The 16,965-nt window shown below is 43.9% G+C and overlaps 1 protein-coding gene across 1 annotated transcript; it reads right to left on the reverse strand.

Annotated features, from left to right (window-relative positions):
* Window positions 1-5,689: 5,689 nt before the first annotated feature.
* On the reverse strand, window positions 5,690-13,590 carry LOC134934025 (olfactory receptor 11A1-like). Its single transcript, XM_063929545.1, has 2 exons — window positions 12,635-13,590; window positions 5,690-5,837 (listed from the first exon to the last, which is right to left on the reverse strand). Exons 1-2 carry the CDS (start codon window positions 13,588-13,590, stop codon window positions 5,690-5,692), a joined length of 1,104 nt encoding a protein of 367 aa, XP_063785615.1.
* Between the last annotated feature and the right edge of the window lie 3,375 nt (window positions 13,591-16,965).

The raw sequence follows: 16,965 nt of genomic DNA on the forward strand, positions 1-16,965 counted from the left end.
CGAGTGGGGCAGTATGGGGTCAGAAGCTGTTTGAGGTACCTTGGGCCTTGGTCATGTAATGCTTTGAAACTCAGTAAGCCAATCTTGAAGATGATTCGCCATCGTACAGGCAGCCAGTGAAGGGAGTAGAGGATGGGTGTTATGTGGCTAGAACGGGGCTGGTTGGTTAATAGCCTGGCAGCTGTGTTTTGCACCAGCTGTAAGCGCTGCAATTCTTTTGCTGGGAGACCAAGGTAGAGGGCATTACAGTAGTCTAAACGAGATGATACAAATGCATGTATGACTTTTGGCATATCATCTGAGGGAATTAAGTGCTTGATTCTGGCTATGTTCCTCAGGTGAAAGAATGAGGATTTGATTGTGGCTGATATCTGATGTTTAAGTGTCAAGCCACCATCCAGGACAACGCCAAGATTCCGCACACGATCACTGGTCTGTAATTCTGAATCCCCGAGTGTAAGTCCAGTTGGTTGGCTATGCTGCAGTCTTGTCCTTTGATGTTGCGGTCGTATCATAAGGACCTCTGTTTTATCCGGGTTCAGTCGCAGCCAGCTGGCGCTCATCCACTCCTGTAGTTCAGCTAGACAGCCATTAAGGGTTGCTATTGGGTTATCAGTGCCCGGAGCAAAGGACAAGTACAGTTGTGTATCATCTGCATAGCAGTGGTAGACCAGGCCATGGCGCCTGATTATTTCGCCCAATGGGAGCATGTATACTGCAAAAAGCATGGGGGATAGTATAGAACCTTGTGGGACACCACATGACAATGACACTGGTGGTGATGAGTATAATCCAGATGATACTCTCTGTGACCTGCCTGTGAGAAATGATTTGAACCATTTTAGGACTGTGCCATCCAGACCACAGAAATGTATCAGTCGCTCAATCAGAAGCCCATGGTCCACGGTATCAAATGCTGCAGAGAGATCCAGAAGGATTAATATTGAACAGTCACCTCTGTCTTTTGCCATCAGAAGATCATTTAACACACACACCAGGGCTGTTTCAGTGCTATGTCTTCTCCTGAATCCTGATTGAAATGGATCATAAATATCATGGGTTGTCAGGCGGGTTTCCAGTTGATTTGCAACGACTTTCTCAATAACCTTTCCTAGGAAAGGAAGGTTTGATACCGGTCTGTAGTTGGTCATGCAGTCGGGATCTAAATTAGGTTTTTTAAGAAGCGGTCTAACAATTGCTTCCTTTAGGGGTCCAGGAAAAATGCCTGTCTGCAAAGAGCATTGAACAATTTTTGTAAAGACAGGACCAATTATATCCATACAAACTATTAGAAGCTTGGTTGAGGCTGGGTCCAGATCACAGGTGGTGGGACGCAAAATCCGAGCAATTTCAGCAGTGTCCTTTACATCCACTGGATCAAAGCTGGTCCATGAAGGCAGGTAGCTTATATTGGCGGGCTTTGTAATTTGGCACTCCTTTGATGGCACTGTGGAGATTCCAGCCCGGATGGTGGATATTTTATCTGCAAAGAAGTTTGCAAACTCGTTGCATCTTGCCTGGGAGAGGGTCTCATCAGTCTGCAGGCATGCTGGCTTGCAAAGCATCTCCACTGTGCGGAAAAGTTGAGCTGGCCTATTGTTTGCTGCTGTGATCTCATTTGACAGGAACTTTGCTTTCTTACGAGTGATTGTCGATTGATATTCTTCGTTATGCTTTATTAGTTTTATTTTGTCATCCACTAGGTTAGTCTTCCTCCATCGTCTTTCCAGTCTACGCCCCCTTTTCTTGAGCTCACTAACACTGTTGTCGAACCATGGAGCTTGACGTTGTGGTTTACGAGGTCTTAAACGCACAGGGGCGATAATATCAATTGCAGCCATAACATCCCTATTATAATAACGGACTAGGGAACAGGGATCTTCACAGGCACCCTGTATAGCAGAGAGATCCAGATTTGCTGCAAGAGCCTGGGGAGTCATACCCCTCCTTGGACGATACCTGGTCAACTCCACGGGCAGAGATCTTATTTGAGGGGTTGCAACTGAGAACCAGAGGGAGTAGTGGTCTGACCAGATGACTGGGTTTATTTTTAGGTCAGTGACCTCTAATCCAATCTGAAAGACGAGGTCGAGAGTGTGACCACTTTTATGTGTGGCAGAGGGAATGACCTGTGTGAAGCCCAGACCGTTCATTGTGCACAAGAGGTCTTGGCCAAGGCGTGAGAGCTCATCATCCACCCATGCATTGAAATCCCCGAGGATGAGCCATCTTTGATGTTCCAGAACCAGGCCAGCAACAGTGTCTGCAATTTCTTGTAGAAATATCTTTCCATCTCCAGGTGGCCGGTAAATAAGAAGTAGTCTGAAACCTAATCCTGTCGAACTCCGGGCAGCAATGCACTCAAATGAGCGAGTAGTTTCAATAGGGTGGACCCTAAGTTTAAGTTCTTTTTTGAAGCAGATAGCCACCCCGCCACCCCTGCGGTCCAGTCTTGGGTTGTGGATGACAGAGTAGTTTGTTGGTACTGCAGCCTCCAATATAGGTGCTGCATTTTCATCTAGCCAGGTCTCTGTAATACAGGCTAGATCTGCAGATTCAATAAGGTCAGCAATTGTTGCAGTCTTGTTTCTTATAGATCTGGCATTACAAAGGACTGACCTGATTGGGCATACCAGAGGGCCTTCAGTTTTCTTTATGTTAAGTGCAGGAGCTCTGGGTATGGGGGTCACAAAGTGAGAGTAGACAGTTCTGTCCTTCCAAACACAGGGCCGTCTTTTGGGTATCACTTCTATTTGATTGTTCTTTGAGTATGGGGGTGAGCAGGTGGTCAAAGGACTTAGATGGTTACCGGGGGAAATACATTTCCGGCCTGCTCGCTTCCCACGAATGCGCCTGTGTTTTCTTTTTAAAATGCCAAGGGATTGGAGAATAGAAGCCTGTGATGGTGTGATAGGAACTGCAGAGCGTGGTGGGCGGAGTGAAAGAATGAAGCTGGAGCAATACGTATACATTTGGTCATCAATGACAGATTACTATAAATTTGAACTGCATATGATGATGAGAGAGGGAGAGAAAGCAGTGGGTTTTTTTTGTTTGTTTTTTGTTTTTTTGTTTTTCCTTTTTGTGTTTTGTTTTCCCCCAATTCGGTATGTGATCCAAAATTATAATGGGATTATGAACAAAGTTATTGCTATAACCTATTGTGTATATTTGAAGCAAGTAATAAATAAAATAACTGCTAATAAATAAAATAATTTTGCTAATCTTTCGTTCGCAATTTTACTATGCTAAGATTCACTCCCAGTAGGCGGCGGCTTAGCGTGTGCAAAGCTGCTAAAAGCAGCTTGCAAGCGAACAACTTGGAATGAGGGCCATCATTCGACTGGTGCAAAAATCCATTTTACCCTTGCCTTCAACATCATTAAATGATGTCTCAGACAGGAGAGTGGATGGTTATTTAAAAAAAAAAAATTCCCTGTCAGGGCCAGTCGTAAGGCCTGCTATGGCCTCAGCCTGGATGCCAAAAATGGTAGTTGAATGGACTGAAGAATTAGAGAATGTGCTTTTAGCACCAACTAGTGAGCAGGAGTTGCATATAGCCCATTTGAAACAGGCTGCACTATTTCTAGAGGAAGCAGCAATGGATATGGGTATGATTGCTTCCAAAGCATCGGCCTTAATGGTAGCCACTCACAGAGCAATTTGGCCGCGTAAATGGAAAGCTGATTCCGAATCCAGAAAGGTTCTGGAAGCTTTGCCTTTTGTTGGGAACATTCTTTTTGGTAAGGAATTGACAGAGATTCTGGAGTCAGAAGCTGAATCCAAGAATGTTAAATTTCCTGCCAGTTATACTCCTAAACCTATGGGTTCAGGTTTTAGGCGATTTCGGTGGCATGGTAAAACAAAAGGCAAGAATGAACCTAAGCAAACTCAGTACAATAAGTCTGGTAAAACGAGGAAGCAGTGGGCCACTAGAGGGCCAGCTTCCAAACCAGAGCAGAAACCATCATCCTGAGGGTGCGGGCCTCCACTTGGGGGACTCCAAAGTAGGGGGCCGTCTTCTTCAGTTTTCACACATATGGCAGCGGTCGAAAACAGACGCTTGGGTGTAAGAAGTGATATCTCTGGGTTATGTTTTTCCATTCAAAAAACAGCCTCCTCAAAGGTTTTTTTGTACCAGCCCATCTCACATAGAGACGAGGGCCAGGGCACTAAAAGAAGCTGTTCACAAATTGCTTCAGTCAGGAGTAATCATCCCAGGACCTCCAGAACAATGGGGGAAGGGGTTTACTCTAACCTATTCTTGGTCCAGTAATCAAATGGGTCTTTTCGACCCATTCTCAATCTCATAATTTTGAACTAATATATTTGGGTACTGAGGTTCCATATGGAAATATTACATTCCATAATTTGCACATGGAACCAGGGGATTACATGGTATCTCTGGATATACAGGATGCTGTTATCTCAGGTTCGCTATCCTCCAGCAACATTTTAAGTTCCAAGCCTTACCCTTTGGGTTGGCAACTGCCCCCAGAGTATTCACCAAGATTATGGTGGTTATGGCAGCTTACCTCCACAAACAGGGGATAAGAATTTTTCCATACTTTGACGATCTTTTCATCCTGGCACAGTCCCAGGAATTGCTCTTGAGCCATCTCCAACAGACAATAACTTGTCTACATAAACATGGATGGCTCATAAATTGTGCAAAGTCGTCACTAATTCCATCACAACGAATGATTCACTTAGGGGCTTTATTGGATTCAGGTCTGCAGAGAATAATTCTACCGGTGGAAAGATATCCAAGGTGCAGTTAATGACTCAGGAATTGTTGCACAGTCAAACAATATCAGTTCACACGGCAATGCCAGTGATAGGGTTGATGGTGTCGACATTCGACAAGGTGAAATATGCACAATACCACTGAAGACCTTTACAACATCTGATCCTAACCAGATGGAATGGAGTACATCAGACAATAAAGAAACAGATGATGTTACTTCCGGTGGAGGTAAAAAGGTTGTAAGCCTGGTGGCTACAGACATCCCATCTAGACAAGGGGAGACCCTTTTGGATATCATATTGGGAGATCCTGACAACGGATGCCAGTCTTCAGGGCTAGGGAGCAGTGTCCGGAAAATTATGGTTCCAAGAACAGTGGACCAAAGAGGAAAGTTGCCTGCCAATAAATTTGTTGGAACTACGAGCCATATACATGGCACTGATTCAGGCAAAGGACATTCTGTAAGGAAAACCAGTCCAGATCCGCTCGGACAATGCAATGGCAGTAGCGTACCTCAACCATCAGGCAGGAAGTCGCAGCCAAAGAGCAATGGAGGAGGTAAGTCACATACTAAAGTGGGCAGAACTCCATCTTCCAGCATTGTCCGCAGTGTTCGTTCCAGGAGTCCTAAACTGAGAGGCGGACTTTCTCAGTTGGCACACGATTCGGGAATCGAATGGGCTCTACACCCAGAGGTCTTTCCGACTCTGGTAGACAAGTGGGGATTGCCAGAGATAGATCTCATGGCATCCCGTCTGAACCACAAAGGTCCGGTATACGGTTTAAGAACAAAAGACCCCAGAGCGATCCTTGTGGACGCACTGTCAGTGAAATGGGAATTTCATCTGGCATATATGTTTCCTTCAATCTCCCTGCTACCCAGTGTGGCGAAGAAAATAAAGCAAGCAAAGGGTGCCGTGATTCTGATAGCTCTGTCTTGGCCTAGGCATTAGTATATAGATCTGCAGAGGATGTTGTTGGATGCACCAATTCTGCTCCCTCAATTTCCAGATCTACTAATGCAGAGTCCTTGTTGTCACATGCATCTGGATCGGATGTCTTTGATGGCATGGCTGTTGAAACCTCTATCCTAAGATCAAGAGGGTTTTCTCAACAGGTAATTCAAACAATGCTTAGAGCAAGGAAACCTTCCTGCTCATTGGTGCAGTGAAAGAAACATGGATCCAAAATCTTTCAGAGTATCCAGAATCTTATATTTCCTTCAGGCAGGAATGGATAAGGGTTTGAAGGTGGCTTCCTTGAGAGTTCAAGTTTCAGCATTAACTGTATGGTTTCAAAAGAAAATTGCTACTTTACAGGTTGTGCATACTTTTTTTTCCAGGGAATGCGGCGCATTCAACCATTTTTTGTTCCTCCTGCAGTACCTTGGGATTTTAGTCTGGTTCTCAAAGCCCTTCAGGGGGCTCCGTTTTAACCACTTAAGAAAGTGGATCTTAAATGGTTGACAGCTAAAGTACTCTTTCTTCTGACTATGACATCAGCTAGACGAGTGTCAGATTTAGGAGCGCTGTCGTGTAAGTCTCCTTTTCTGATTTTCTATCGAGATAAAGCAGTTCTCAGAACTAGGTCTGGTTATTTTCCAAAGGTGGTCTCTAAGTTTTACCTTAATGAAGAAATTGTGGTCCCGGCTTTTCAGGTAGCGGGACTGTCTGCGGGAGAAGCGTCACTGGACGTAGTCCGTGCATTAAGAATCTACGTAGATTGTACCAGTGCCATCAGAAAGACAGATTCTCTCTTCATTCTCTACAGATTTCATAAGTGTGGATGGCCTGCTACTAAACAGATGCTAGCAAAATGGCTTTGAATGATGATTTCAGAAGCATACTCTCGAGCTGATCTCCCTGTTCTGGCTAATGTCTCTGCTCACTCTACACGTAAGGTAGGTCCTTCATTGGCAGCACAACATGGTGCTTCAGCAGAACAGATATGTAAGGCAGCCACATGGTCTTCCATTAACACAATCATTAGACATTATGCCTTGGATACCTTTGCCTCTCATGACGCTGAATTCGGATGAAAGTTTCTCCTGTCCAATCAGGAGTGTCCCCACCAATAAAAGTTTGCTTTGGGAAATCCCAATGTTATCCTGCGGATAACCTGTGGACTCAGCTGGAGAAATATACGTTATGGTAAGAACTTACCGTTGATAATGATATTTCTCCTATGTCCACAGGTTTCCACCAGGATCCCACCCTGACGCCCCTGATTTGAGAATCTTTATACTCACTAACCTCTTCCCTCTTGCATGGAAGGGTGTGCATGTGTGTTCTTCTCGCCTGAATAGGGTTCAACATAATGCTCCTGCCTACTTGCTTTGGAAACAACTAATTTGACTGTGTCGGTGGGCGGGATTATATGGATGAGCCCAGTGCATCCTGGGAGGCCACAAAGCTTGTGATTGATTTGGTGCCAATCCGCTGACACTCAAGCATATCCCAATGTTATCCTGTGGAAACCTGTGGACATAAGAGAAATACCGTTATCAACGGTAAGTTCTTACCATAACATATATTTTTCCCTACTCAGTCATTACTTGGGACTCAGTTTGATTGAAAATAACAGTTTCATTTTGAGTTAAGTTAATAATCAGAATTTTCAAGTTAATAATACATACAAAACCTGCAATGAAACAAGTATCACATTTCACAATTTAAACTCAAGAAAATCACATTAAATGTAGGTTAAATAATTGTCTACAAATGCAGTTGAGATACGTGTAAGAATTGCTGTAGAATGGCTCACTAATCAGCACATTTCCTTAAACTATATTAGATGCAACATAAAATGAAAGTACTCAAATTTATTACAGAATATACATTTACAAGAGAAAAAAAATAAGTAGCAGTAACTGTACCACTGAGACTTTTAGGACCGGTCCTCGTGTACTAGTTGTTCAACCGGGGGCAAAGTACCGAAGAGATCTAGTCCGGTTATTTTTCCACATCACTTTGGTTTTTTAAATAAATGGGTAAATGTATGTGTTGGCTATAGGTTGGATTTGGGGAATAGTCTCAATTGGGAACAGTGCATGCGATTCAAGGGGTAAATAAACTGGCACTTAATCAAGTGATCCTAACTGAAAAAGATTTGCAGACTCCTTATTATGAACCTTTGGAGTAGGCATATTCCCTTAAAATGGGGATACTATTCAATTTGCTTCAGATCAAATCTGTACTGGTCATAGTAGTTTGATAACTCTTGCATCCTCAGTCTATAAAAAATGATGCATAAGAAGGGGATCCAGTCAGGATCCAGGCTTTCAGTATCCCGGCAGTCAGAATCCCAATGCCGGAATCCTGACATGGCTTGAAATGCTGGCACTAGGATCCCAAATACTGGAATCCCGGTCAAAGTCTGCCGCCACTCTGCACTGGTAAGCCATGGAGGAGAGGGGTTAGGTTTTGGATGTGGGAGGAAGATTAAGGTTAGTCTGCAGGGGGAATGGTTAGGGTTAGGCTGTGGGGAGGGTCAGGCTGAGTGAAGAGGGTTAGGTTTAGGCTACGAGGAGGGGTGGTTAGGGATTGGCACCTCTGGGGAGGGTTAAGGTCAGGCTGTGGGGGGTATTTGGGTCAGACTACAGGTAAGGATAGTTATGGTTTGGGGGTTGGGGATCAGAGCTAGTCTACTTTCCACCTTGGTGTCAGGATCCTGAGCGTTGGGATGCTGTTGTCGGTATTTCTAATGCTGGCATACCAAGTGCGGGGATCCTGATACCATCCCATAAGAAGAGTACTGTATTTACTGTGTAGCAATTCTGTGAACTATAGGATTTAATTAGCAGGCCTCCCTGCACTTGAGTGCAGGTGTTTCCTGTTGGTAAAATAGGAACTCACTATGGCAGGTGGGGAAGAGGAAGACTCACAGTTTGCAGACCTCTCTCTTTGAGCTGCAGGCATGAACAGCTGGCTCAAGCAGGATTCATTGCAGGAAGGGAGGCAAAGCTACACCCGCTTCCTCCAAAGGCTGCCACATTGTCAGTTACACTGGAACCACCCTCCTGACATCACTGAGTCTTCCTCAGGATTTTGGAAGAAGCTCCGGAGGCTCCACTGATGGTCGGATGGACACAGCAACAGGTGGGTCACACAGTCATTCTCCTTTTTTGCAGGAATGGTGGTAAAGGAATCATAGCTAGTGGACGTAAGTCTCCATTAAACGTGGACAGGGGAGAGCAGTGCAAGATAGGTAAGGGTACTTCCTGTAAAACACTCGATTCAACTCATGGTAAAGCCTGTCCTTCGCAGTCCCGGCAGTTAATGTTCCAAGTGTATGCTCTCCACATCTCCTTTAAGTAACGTCTGCTGTCAGTTGGTATGTCCTCCCTGTCAGTGCGGGGGGACACTGACCGTACTCACGGGCGGGCCTCATGCACTTTGTCTAAGTTAGCTCCTCCAAATAATGTCCTTCATAGTATATGGCAGATTCCAGTGTGGTGACTAAGAACCATCCCATTTGTCCCCCCATTCACCAGATTGCTGGCCATTACAAATATGTAAAGATTAGAGATGAGCGGGTTCGGGTCTCAGAGAACCAAACCGTACTGAACTTCACGCGCTGAACCCGGTTCCAAGCCCGGCTCGAGTTTTCCCGCCTGATTTGGAAACCCGAATGAGGCAAAATGTCATCATCCCGCTGTCGGATTCTCACAGAATTTGAATTCCATATAAGGAGCCGCGCGTCACGGCCATTTTCACTCCAGTCTCAAAGAGTTTGGTGAGTGGATGTTTCTGCATCCTCAGTGACTGTGTGGGGGCAGGAAAGTGGGGTGGCAAGTCCAGTGCTGTGTTGTGCTGCTCAGTCTAGTCCAGTGTAGTCAGTGTATTGTGCTGCATCAGTCCAGCCAGTCACAGTGTTGGTGTCCTCTGCTGCTATATGTCCCCAGTTGTGCTGACTACTGTATAAGTCCCTTGCATTTTTGCTGTGTTGTCTTACATCAGACCAGGGGAAGTGTCTAGTGCAGAATCAGTCCAGTGACCAGTCACAGTGGTGGTGCACTCTGCTGCCATATATCCAGTGTAGCTGTATAAGTCCCTTTCAGTGGTGCTGTGTTGTCCTACATCAGACCAGTGGTAGTGTCCTGGCCATAAGTCATTCCAGTGACCAGGCAGTCACAGTGATATACATTGCTGCTATATGTCCACTGCTACAGTATAATAATAATAATAATAATAATAATAATAATAATAACAAACACAAGTCCCTTACAGTGTTGTTGTGTTGTGCTGCATCAGACCAGTGGTAGTATCCTGGCCATCAGTAATTCCAGTGACCAGGCAGTCACAGTGGTATACACTGCTGCTATATGTCCACTGCTACAGTGTAATAATAATAATAATAATAATAACAACAACAACAACAACAACAACAAGTCCCTCACAGTGTTGCTGTGTTGTCCTGCATCAGACCAGTGGTAGTGTCCTGTGCATCAGCCATCAGTCATTCCTGTGTCGCATATTGTGTTATATAACACCAGAAAAATAATGTATAACAAAAATTTGGAGGATAAAATAGGGAAAGATCAAGAACCACTTCCTACTAGTGCTGAAGCTGCTGCCACTAGCCATGACATAGATGATGAAATGCCATCAACATCGTCTGCTAAGGCTGTTGCTCATTGTGATTGTACAGGGCATGTAAAATCCAAAAAGCCAAAGTTCAGTAAAAAGCCCCCCCAAAAAATGGTCTGAGGAGAAACGTTAACTTGATAATATGCCATTTACGACACAGAGTGGCAAGGAACGGCTAAAGCACTGGCCTATGTTCATGACTAGTGGTTCAGCTTCACATGACGATGGAAGCCCTCATCCTCCTGCTAGAAAAATGAGAAGAGTTAAGCTGGAAAGAGCATAGAAAAGAACTATGCATTCTGAGATGGTATCACAAATCCCCAAGGAGAGTCCAAGTGTGTCGGCGGTTGCAATGCCTGACCTTCCCAACACTGGAAGGGAAGAGGTGGCTCCTTCCACCATTTGTGCGCCCCCTGCAATTGCTGAAATAAGCACCCACAGTCCAGTTCCTGATATTCAAATTGAAGATGTCACTATTGAAGTACACCAGGATGAAGATATGGGTGTTGTTGGCGCTGAGGAGGAAGTTGACGATGAGGATTCTGATGGTGATGTGGTTTGTTTAAGTCAGGCACCAGGGGAGACACATGTTGTCCATGGGATGAAGAAGACAATTGTGATGCCTGGGCAAACTACCAAAAAAGCCACCTCTTCAGTGTCGAATTATTTCTCCACACATCAGGACAACAGGTGTCAAGCCATCTGTTACCTCTGTCCATCTGTACTAAGTATGGGTAAGGATGTTAACCACCTAGGAACATCATCGCTTGTACATCACCTGATGCGCATTAATCAGAAGTCAGTGTCAAGTTGGGAAACTTTGGGTAAGAGCGTAAGCATTCCACTGAAACCTAAATCCTTTCTTCCTCTTGAACCCAAGCTCCTGCAAGCCACACCACCAACTCCCTCAACGTCAACTTCCTCCTCAGTCAGGAACGTCAGAAGTTCTGCAGGCCATGTCACTGTCAAGACTGAGAAGTCCTCTCCTAACCGGGATTCCTCCAGAGGATCCTTGAGTGGTACGCCTGCTGTTGCTGCCGCTGCTGTTGTTGCTGCTGGGAGTCAATCGTCATCCTATATGGGAAGTCAGAAGACCACTTGTGCTACTTCCAGTAAGCAATTGACTGTCCAACAGTCCTTTGTGAGGAAGATGAAATATGACAGCAGTCATCCTCTTGCAAAGCGGATAACTGAGGCCTTGACACTTATGTTGTTGTTAGACGTGCATCCGGTATCCTCCAATAGTTCAGTGGGACTTAGAGAGTTGATGGAGATAGTGTGTTCTCAGTATCAAATCCCATATAGGTTCCACTTCTCTAGGCAGGCGATACCGAGAATGTACAAAGACGTTAGAAAAAGAGTCACAGGTGTCCTACAAAATGTGGTTGTATTCACTGTAGACTTAACCATGGACATGTGGACAAGTGGAACAAGGCACACTAAAGACTATGTGACTGTGACAGCTCACTGTGTACATGTATGGCCTCCCGCAGCAACAACAGCAGCGGCAACAGTATCAGCATCTTGCAAATGCCAACTCGTTCCTAGGCAGGCTACGCTATGTATCACCGCTTTCCGTAAGAGGAACACAGCCTACAACATCTTACGGAAACTGTGGGACATCATCGCAGAATGGGTTACCCAAATTGGACTCTCCTGGGGATTTGTGATATCGGACAACACCACCAATATTGTGCGTACATTACATCTGGGCAAATTCCAGCATATCCCACGTTTTGCACATACAAATAATTTGGTGGTGTAGAATTTTTTGAAAAATGACAGGGGCGTACAGGAGATGCTGTCGGTGGCCTGAAAAATTGCGGGCCACTTTCAACATTCTGCCACCGTGTGCCGAAGACTGGAGCGACAGCAAATACTCCTGAACATGCCCTGCATCAACTGAAGCAAGAGGTGGTAACGAGGTGGAATTCAACCCTCTATATGCTCGAGAGGATAGTGGAGCAGCAAAAGGCCATTAAAGCCTATACATCCACTTACGATATAGTTAAATGAGGGGGAATGCACCTGACTCAAGCACAGTGGAGAATGATTTTCGTCTTGTGCAAGGTTCTCCAACCCTTCGAACTTGCCACACGTGAAGTCAGTAGCAAAATTACCCCCAAATTCTCTGATTTTAGCTGTTTTTATGTTTTTTTTTTCCAAAAATCATCCAGATCCAAAACCAAAACACGAAAGTGGAATTAGAACTAAAACCAAAACACAAAACACGAAAAGTGCCAGCCGCACATCTCTAGTAAAATACATTTGTTTAATTTGTACTTTGTATATTTATTACCATTTCTTGCAGAAATTAAAATGTTTTATTTTATCAAAGGCTTTCTTAAAATCTTTGTTTCTGAATGTATATATTATAGGATTTAGTAAAGGAGTTATCACAGTGTAAAACAGAGCCAGGACCTTGCTGATTGTCCAGAAGTGCTTTGTTGGAAACACATAAACAATGATTAGGGTTCCATAAAATATAGAAACCACAATCAGGTGAGAGCTGCAGGTGGAGAAGGCTTTCTGTCTTCCAGTAAACAATGGTATCTTTAGAACAGTAAACACAATGTACACATATGACATCACAATGATTATGAAGGGTCCCATAATTGCTAAAATAGCCATCACCAAAGTCTCAATATGAATTATGGTGGTATCAGAGCAGGAAAGCTGCAATATGGGTTCAATGTCACAGTAGAAATGTTCGATAACATTTGGTCCACAGAAATGCAAACTGCACATAGACTGCAAATCAATTATTATCATTATAAAACTCGTCATCCAAATTATAGTCATAGATTTCACACAAAACCTGTGATTAATTATATTATTATAGTGCAAAGGGTGACAGATGGCCAGATACCGATCATAGGACATCACAGACAGAAGAAGACATTCTGAAGACTCTGATGTAGCAAAGAAATTAAACTGAATGATGCATCCTATAAGTGACATAGTGCAGCCGTCATACAGCACAATGTGCAGCAGATTAGGGAGAATATCTGTAGTCAGCATGATGTCAAACAATGATAGCTGTGTAATGAAGAAGTACATAGGGGTCTGAAGGTGTTTGCTCAGTAGAAATAAAATCATGATTAGGAGGTTTCCAGAGATGGTCACAAAGTAGATGATGAACAGAAGTAAGAACAGGGGGATATTAAAGTATTGAAGATTTGGAAAACCCACAAGTATGACGGAGGTGATATTGTTCTTGTATGTTACCTGAGAGAGGAACACAAAGCTCCACATTTTTCAGTGTTGTATAAGAACACTAAGGACTGATAATGCTGATATTGATTACCTTATAACCTTCACTATATAGGTAAGAGACTAATATGCAATTGGCGTATGAGATACCGAAAGGGTACGCCCTTAGCGTAGCGGACGCTGTATCGGGAGCAAGCCGCTCGAGCGACACAAACGCTCGTGAGAATACGCGGTTAATATCGGGCACACTATGGGCGGTTGATCACCGTAATGTTACGCTACCAGCGTAGCGGACGCTCGAGACCACGAGGAGATCACGAGCGGCACAGACGCTCACAATATACCAATCAGTAAACCTTGAATGTACCACACAGTAATGACACTCTTATGCTGTAAACCTTTGTTCAGAAACACTGTAGCGATATAACGCTGCTTAACCTTAATAACACTAAAGCTGTTTGACCGATCGAGACGCTCTTATTACCCTTTGCAATACAATGAACACACAATACCGTGCTAAGGTTTCCAACGCCTTTACTAACTAGAGTCTTAAGTTATGTTAAAAAGAGTAACAGTTAACAAGTCATACACTACACACTAACATATGATTCTAACAGGTTATCTAGACAGAAATATACAATTGTGGCACAATTACATTTAAGGGAAAAGAGAGAGAGAGAGAGAGAGAGAGAGTGAGAGAGAGTGGCTTACAATAAACATGAGGTAATATGGTTGCAGAGAACTTACGCACAAGGGGAAACAATCGCAAGCGCCTTTCTGGATATCCAGCTCCCGATTATCAGTGATGAGAACCGTTGAAGAGTAGAGAGAATAGAGAGCTGGCCCAGGTCGGCTTGTCCTTATATACACTGCATACAGTGTACTACAAAGGGGCCTATAATCTCATTGTTCATTGGACACAGGAATGTCTCCTCGCATCATAACAAAAGGTCATAGGTTAGTTTTAACAGGTGGGCTGTGGCTATTACAATCAGCTCAGGTGGGTGGGAATCTCCGGATTCCCGCCGCATGGATAATGAACTGCAAATATATGAAAGGTCCAGAAACTACTAATGGCCATAACTATTTGCAGGAGTGATTAATCTGTACCTAACCAACACCGGATTATTGCTATTAAAATACTCTTCGGTTAGGTACCAGACACAACTGTTCTACCTTAATCAGACCCTTTGTACCACGTAAAGAGGGATTCCTATGTCCGTGAACAAGTTACATTAACCAAACTTACAGTTATCACTAAAGGGAACATTACCAACAAAACCTGCTATATGAATTTAATAGCGAGCGATTGAGTCGCTTGCTAGACGCGCACAAAATCTACCGTAAGTGCACATACCATGCGCTCGAGCGTACGCTCATAGAAGCATCGCCACGCATCTGCGAGTATGTGCACGCACGCCAGTGAAAGTGCACTTGCAGCGAGCACGCGCATTAGGGGAATATATGGCAACGTGCAGCGTGATATTTTTCTGACTTTGACAGTCCACCCTTTGGCAGTCACCAATAACTGCCACTTCTTAAAACATTTCAAAAAGAGAAAAATATATGTCATATGTGAATACATTTCTATGGTTGGGTAAGGGAGGAGAGAGGAAGGTGGGAAAAAAAAAGTATGACCTAGTGAGATAGTAGAAGTATGTATGTATGTATGTATGCGTCCATGTTTGAGGGGTCTTGTATCATCGTGCTGTACGTGTTTTAGATCAAGCTTCGAGGTATTGCGAAGTATACATTTGAATTCCTTCTTATCCCGTATTAAGGGTCTGTGGATGGGCTGTCATACTTTACCAAGCTCTCTTCGGCTTTTGTTTGTAACAAAATGGGGGAGCACATTTTAGTTGATGATACATGAATGGGGGGATATGTGATTGCTGATATCTGTGCCTATATTCCCTATCGACTATGTGTGTCATTACCTGAAGGTTGTAGAGATGAAGATAAGAAACAATTATGGTAAATGCAGTGATAAACTATGTGAGTTTAATAAACATTTGTTGATTGAAGTCTTGTCTGGTGTCTTGTCTCGATGTACATGATGACTGTAGTCTCTTTGGGCTACCCACAGCGGCGAGGGTGAGATTGTGTTTCCTTCGGAACTCCCACTTTAATTGCAAAATGTCATCCATCTTTTGATCTATGACCTCAACCGGGTCCTCAGTGCTGTTTGTGATATACGTACAACACTTTATTCCATACTGAGTCGCTAGGGTAACACAATACCCGCCCGTCACAGCCGTGAGATAATTGAGAATCATCCTATGCTGAACCAGTTCTGTTTTGTAGGCTTGTAACTCTCTCCCAGTATACCTGAATGTGTCATCATACATTTCAGTGATATTATCTAATAAATTTGCAAGCGCAGATATATATCTATAATTCATCACTCGAGTGATATCTAACGCGAGTAGGACTTGAATCCCGGTGGATTCATGGATCAGGTCAGAGGCCGGATGCTCTGTTCTTTCTATCAGGTGCCGTTTAACGATGTGCTCGTAATGAGTGTGAGTGTAAGGAGCTTGGGCACCACGGTGAATATCTTTCATTTTAGTTTGGGGTACAGTCATTACCTCAGGCAGTACTTTTATAATATAACATAACCCTTCTGAGTTTGGGGCAAGCCACTTATACGCCTTCCTCCCGCATATGAAATATGCATCATTGGGGAGAACATATGGGACGGAGTAGGACATAACCATATTACACATTTTCCATATGAAATCTCCTAACCCTAATTCTCCCATCTGTTTAGTACACGTATCTGTTTGTACGACATGTGCACAGTATCCTGGTGATACCTGTCCAACTCTCATGGACCTACTTCCTAGGGTATACCTATATCGGAAATATCTTCCACTACCGGCTATGTCGCGTATAAGTTCTGTGTCTATAGGCACTCTGTCAGCTCTATGTGAGAATGTCATGGTCTGATTACTCCATGACACTTCCCAATTTCCCGGCTTTCGGGGATTGGAAATGTTAAAGCACACTAATGATATTGGTGAAGCTTCAAACTAGGAGGACTGGAGATATTAAACCTCCTATCCACCGGCCTCCCACCACTTAGCTCAAGTACCTCTCCTACCGTTAAATGGAATGGCACTAGCCCTGATTTGCTATGGCCTTGAGGTACTTGAGAGCATACCCAACAGTCTGTCTGATTTAGTACTTTACCCACTAAGGAGTGATAGTCACTCAATGGATGCCAATCCATATGGATATTAAAACTGGATTGGCATTTCTTGATGCACCCATCCTCAACTACGTTATTACAATGTCTACAGATGCAGTTCTCTTTAGCTAACAATCCTTCACAATGTTTACAAATAACATGGCTGTTAGATTGTTTCCGGTACTCGCCTTTGCTCAGTGATTGTGTTGCTATTGGAAATTTACACC

Source organism: Pseudophryne corroboree, chromosome 6 (assembly GCF_028390025.1).
Source record: "Pseudophryne corroboree isolate aPseCor3 chromosome 6, aPseCor3.hap2, whole genome shotgun sequence".
Taxonomy (NCBI): domain Eukaryota; kingdom Metazoa; phylum Chordata; class Amphibia; order Anura; family Myobatrachidae; genus Pseudophryne; species Pseudophryne corroboree.

Excerpts from the sequence above, each read along its gene's own strand:
- LOC134934025 (XM_063929545.1), bottom strand. The coding sequence starts at position 13,590 with ATGTGGAGCTTTGTGTTCCTCTCTCAGGTAACATACAAGAACAATATC. Across the intron at positions 5,838-12,634 it reads TTTAATTTCTGCAAGAAATG|GATAGAGGTTTCAACAGCCA; the intron begins GTAATAAATATA and ends TCTTGATCTTAG.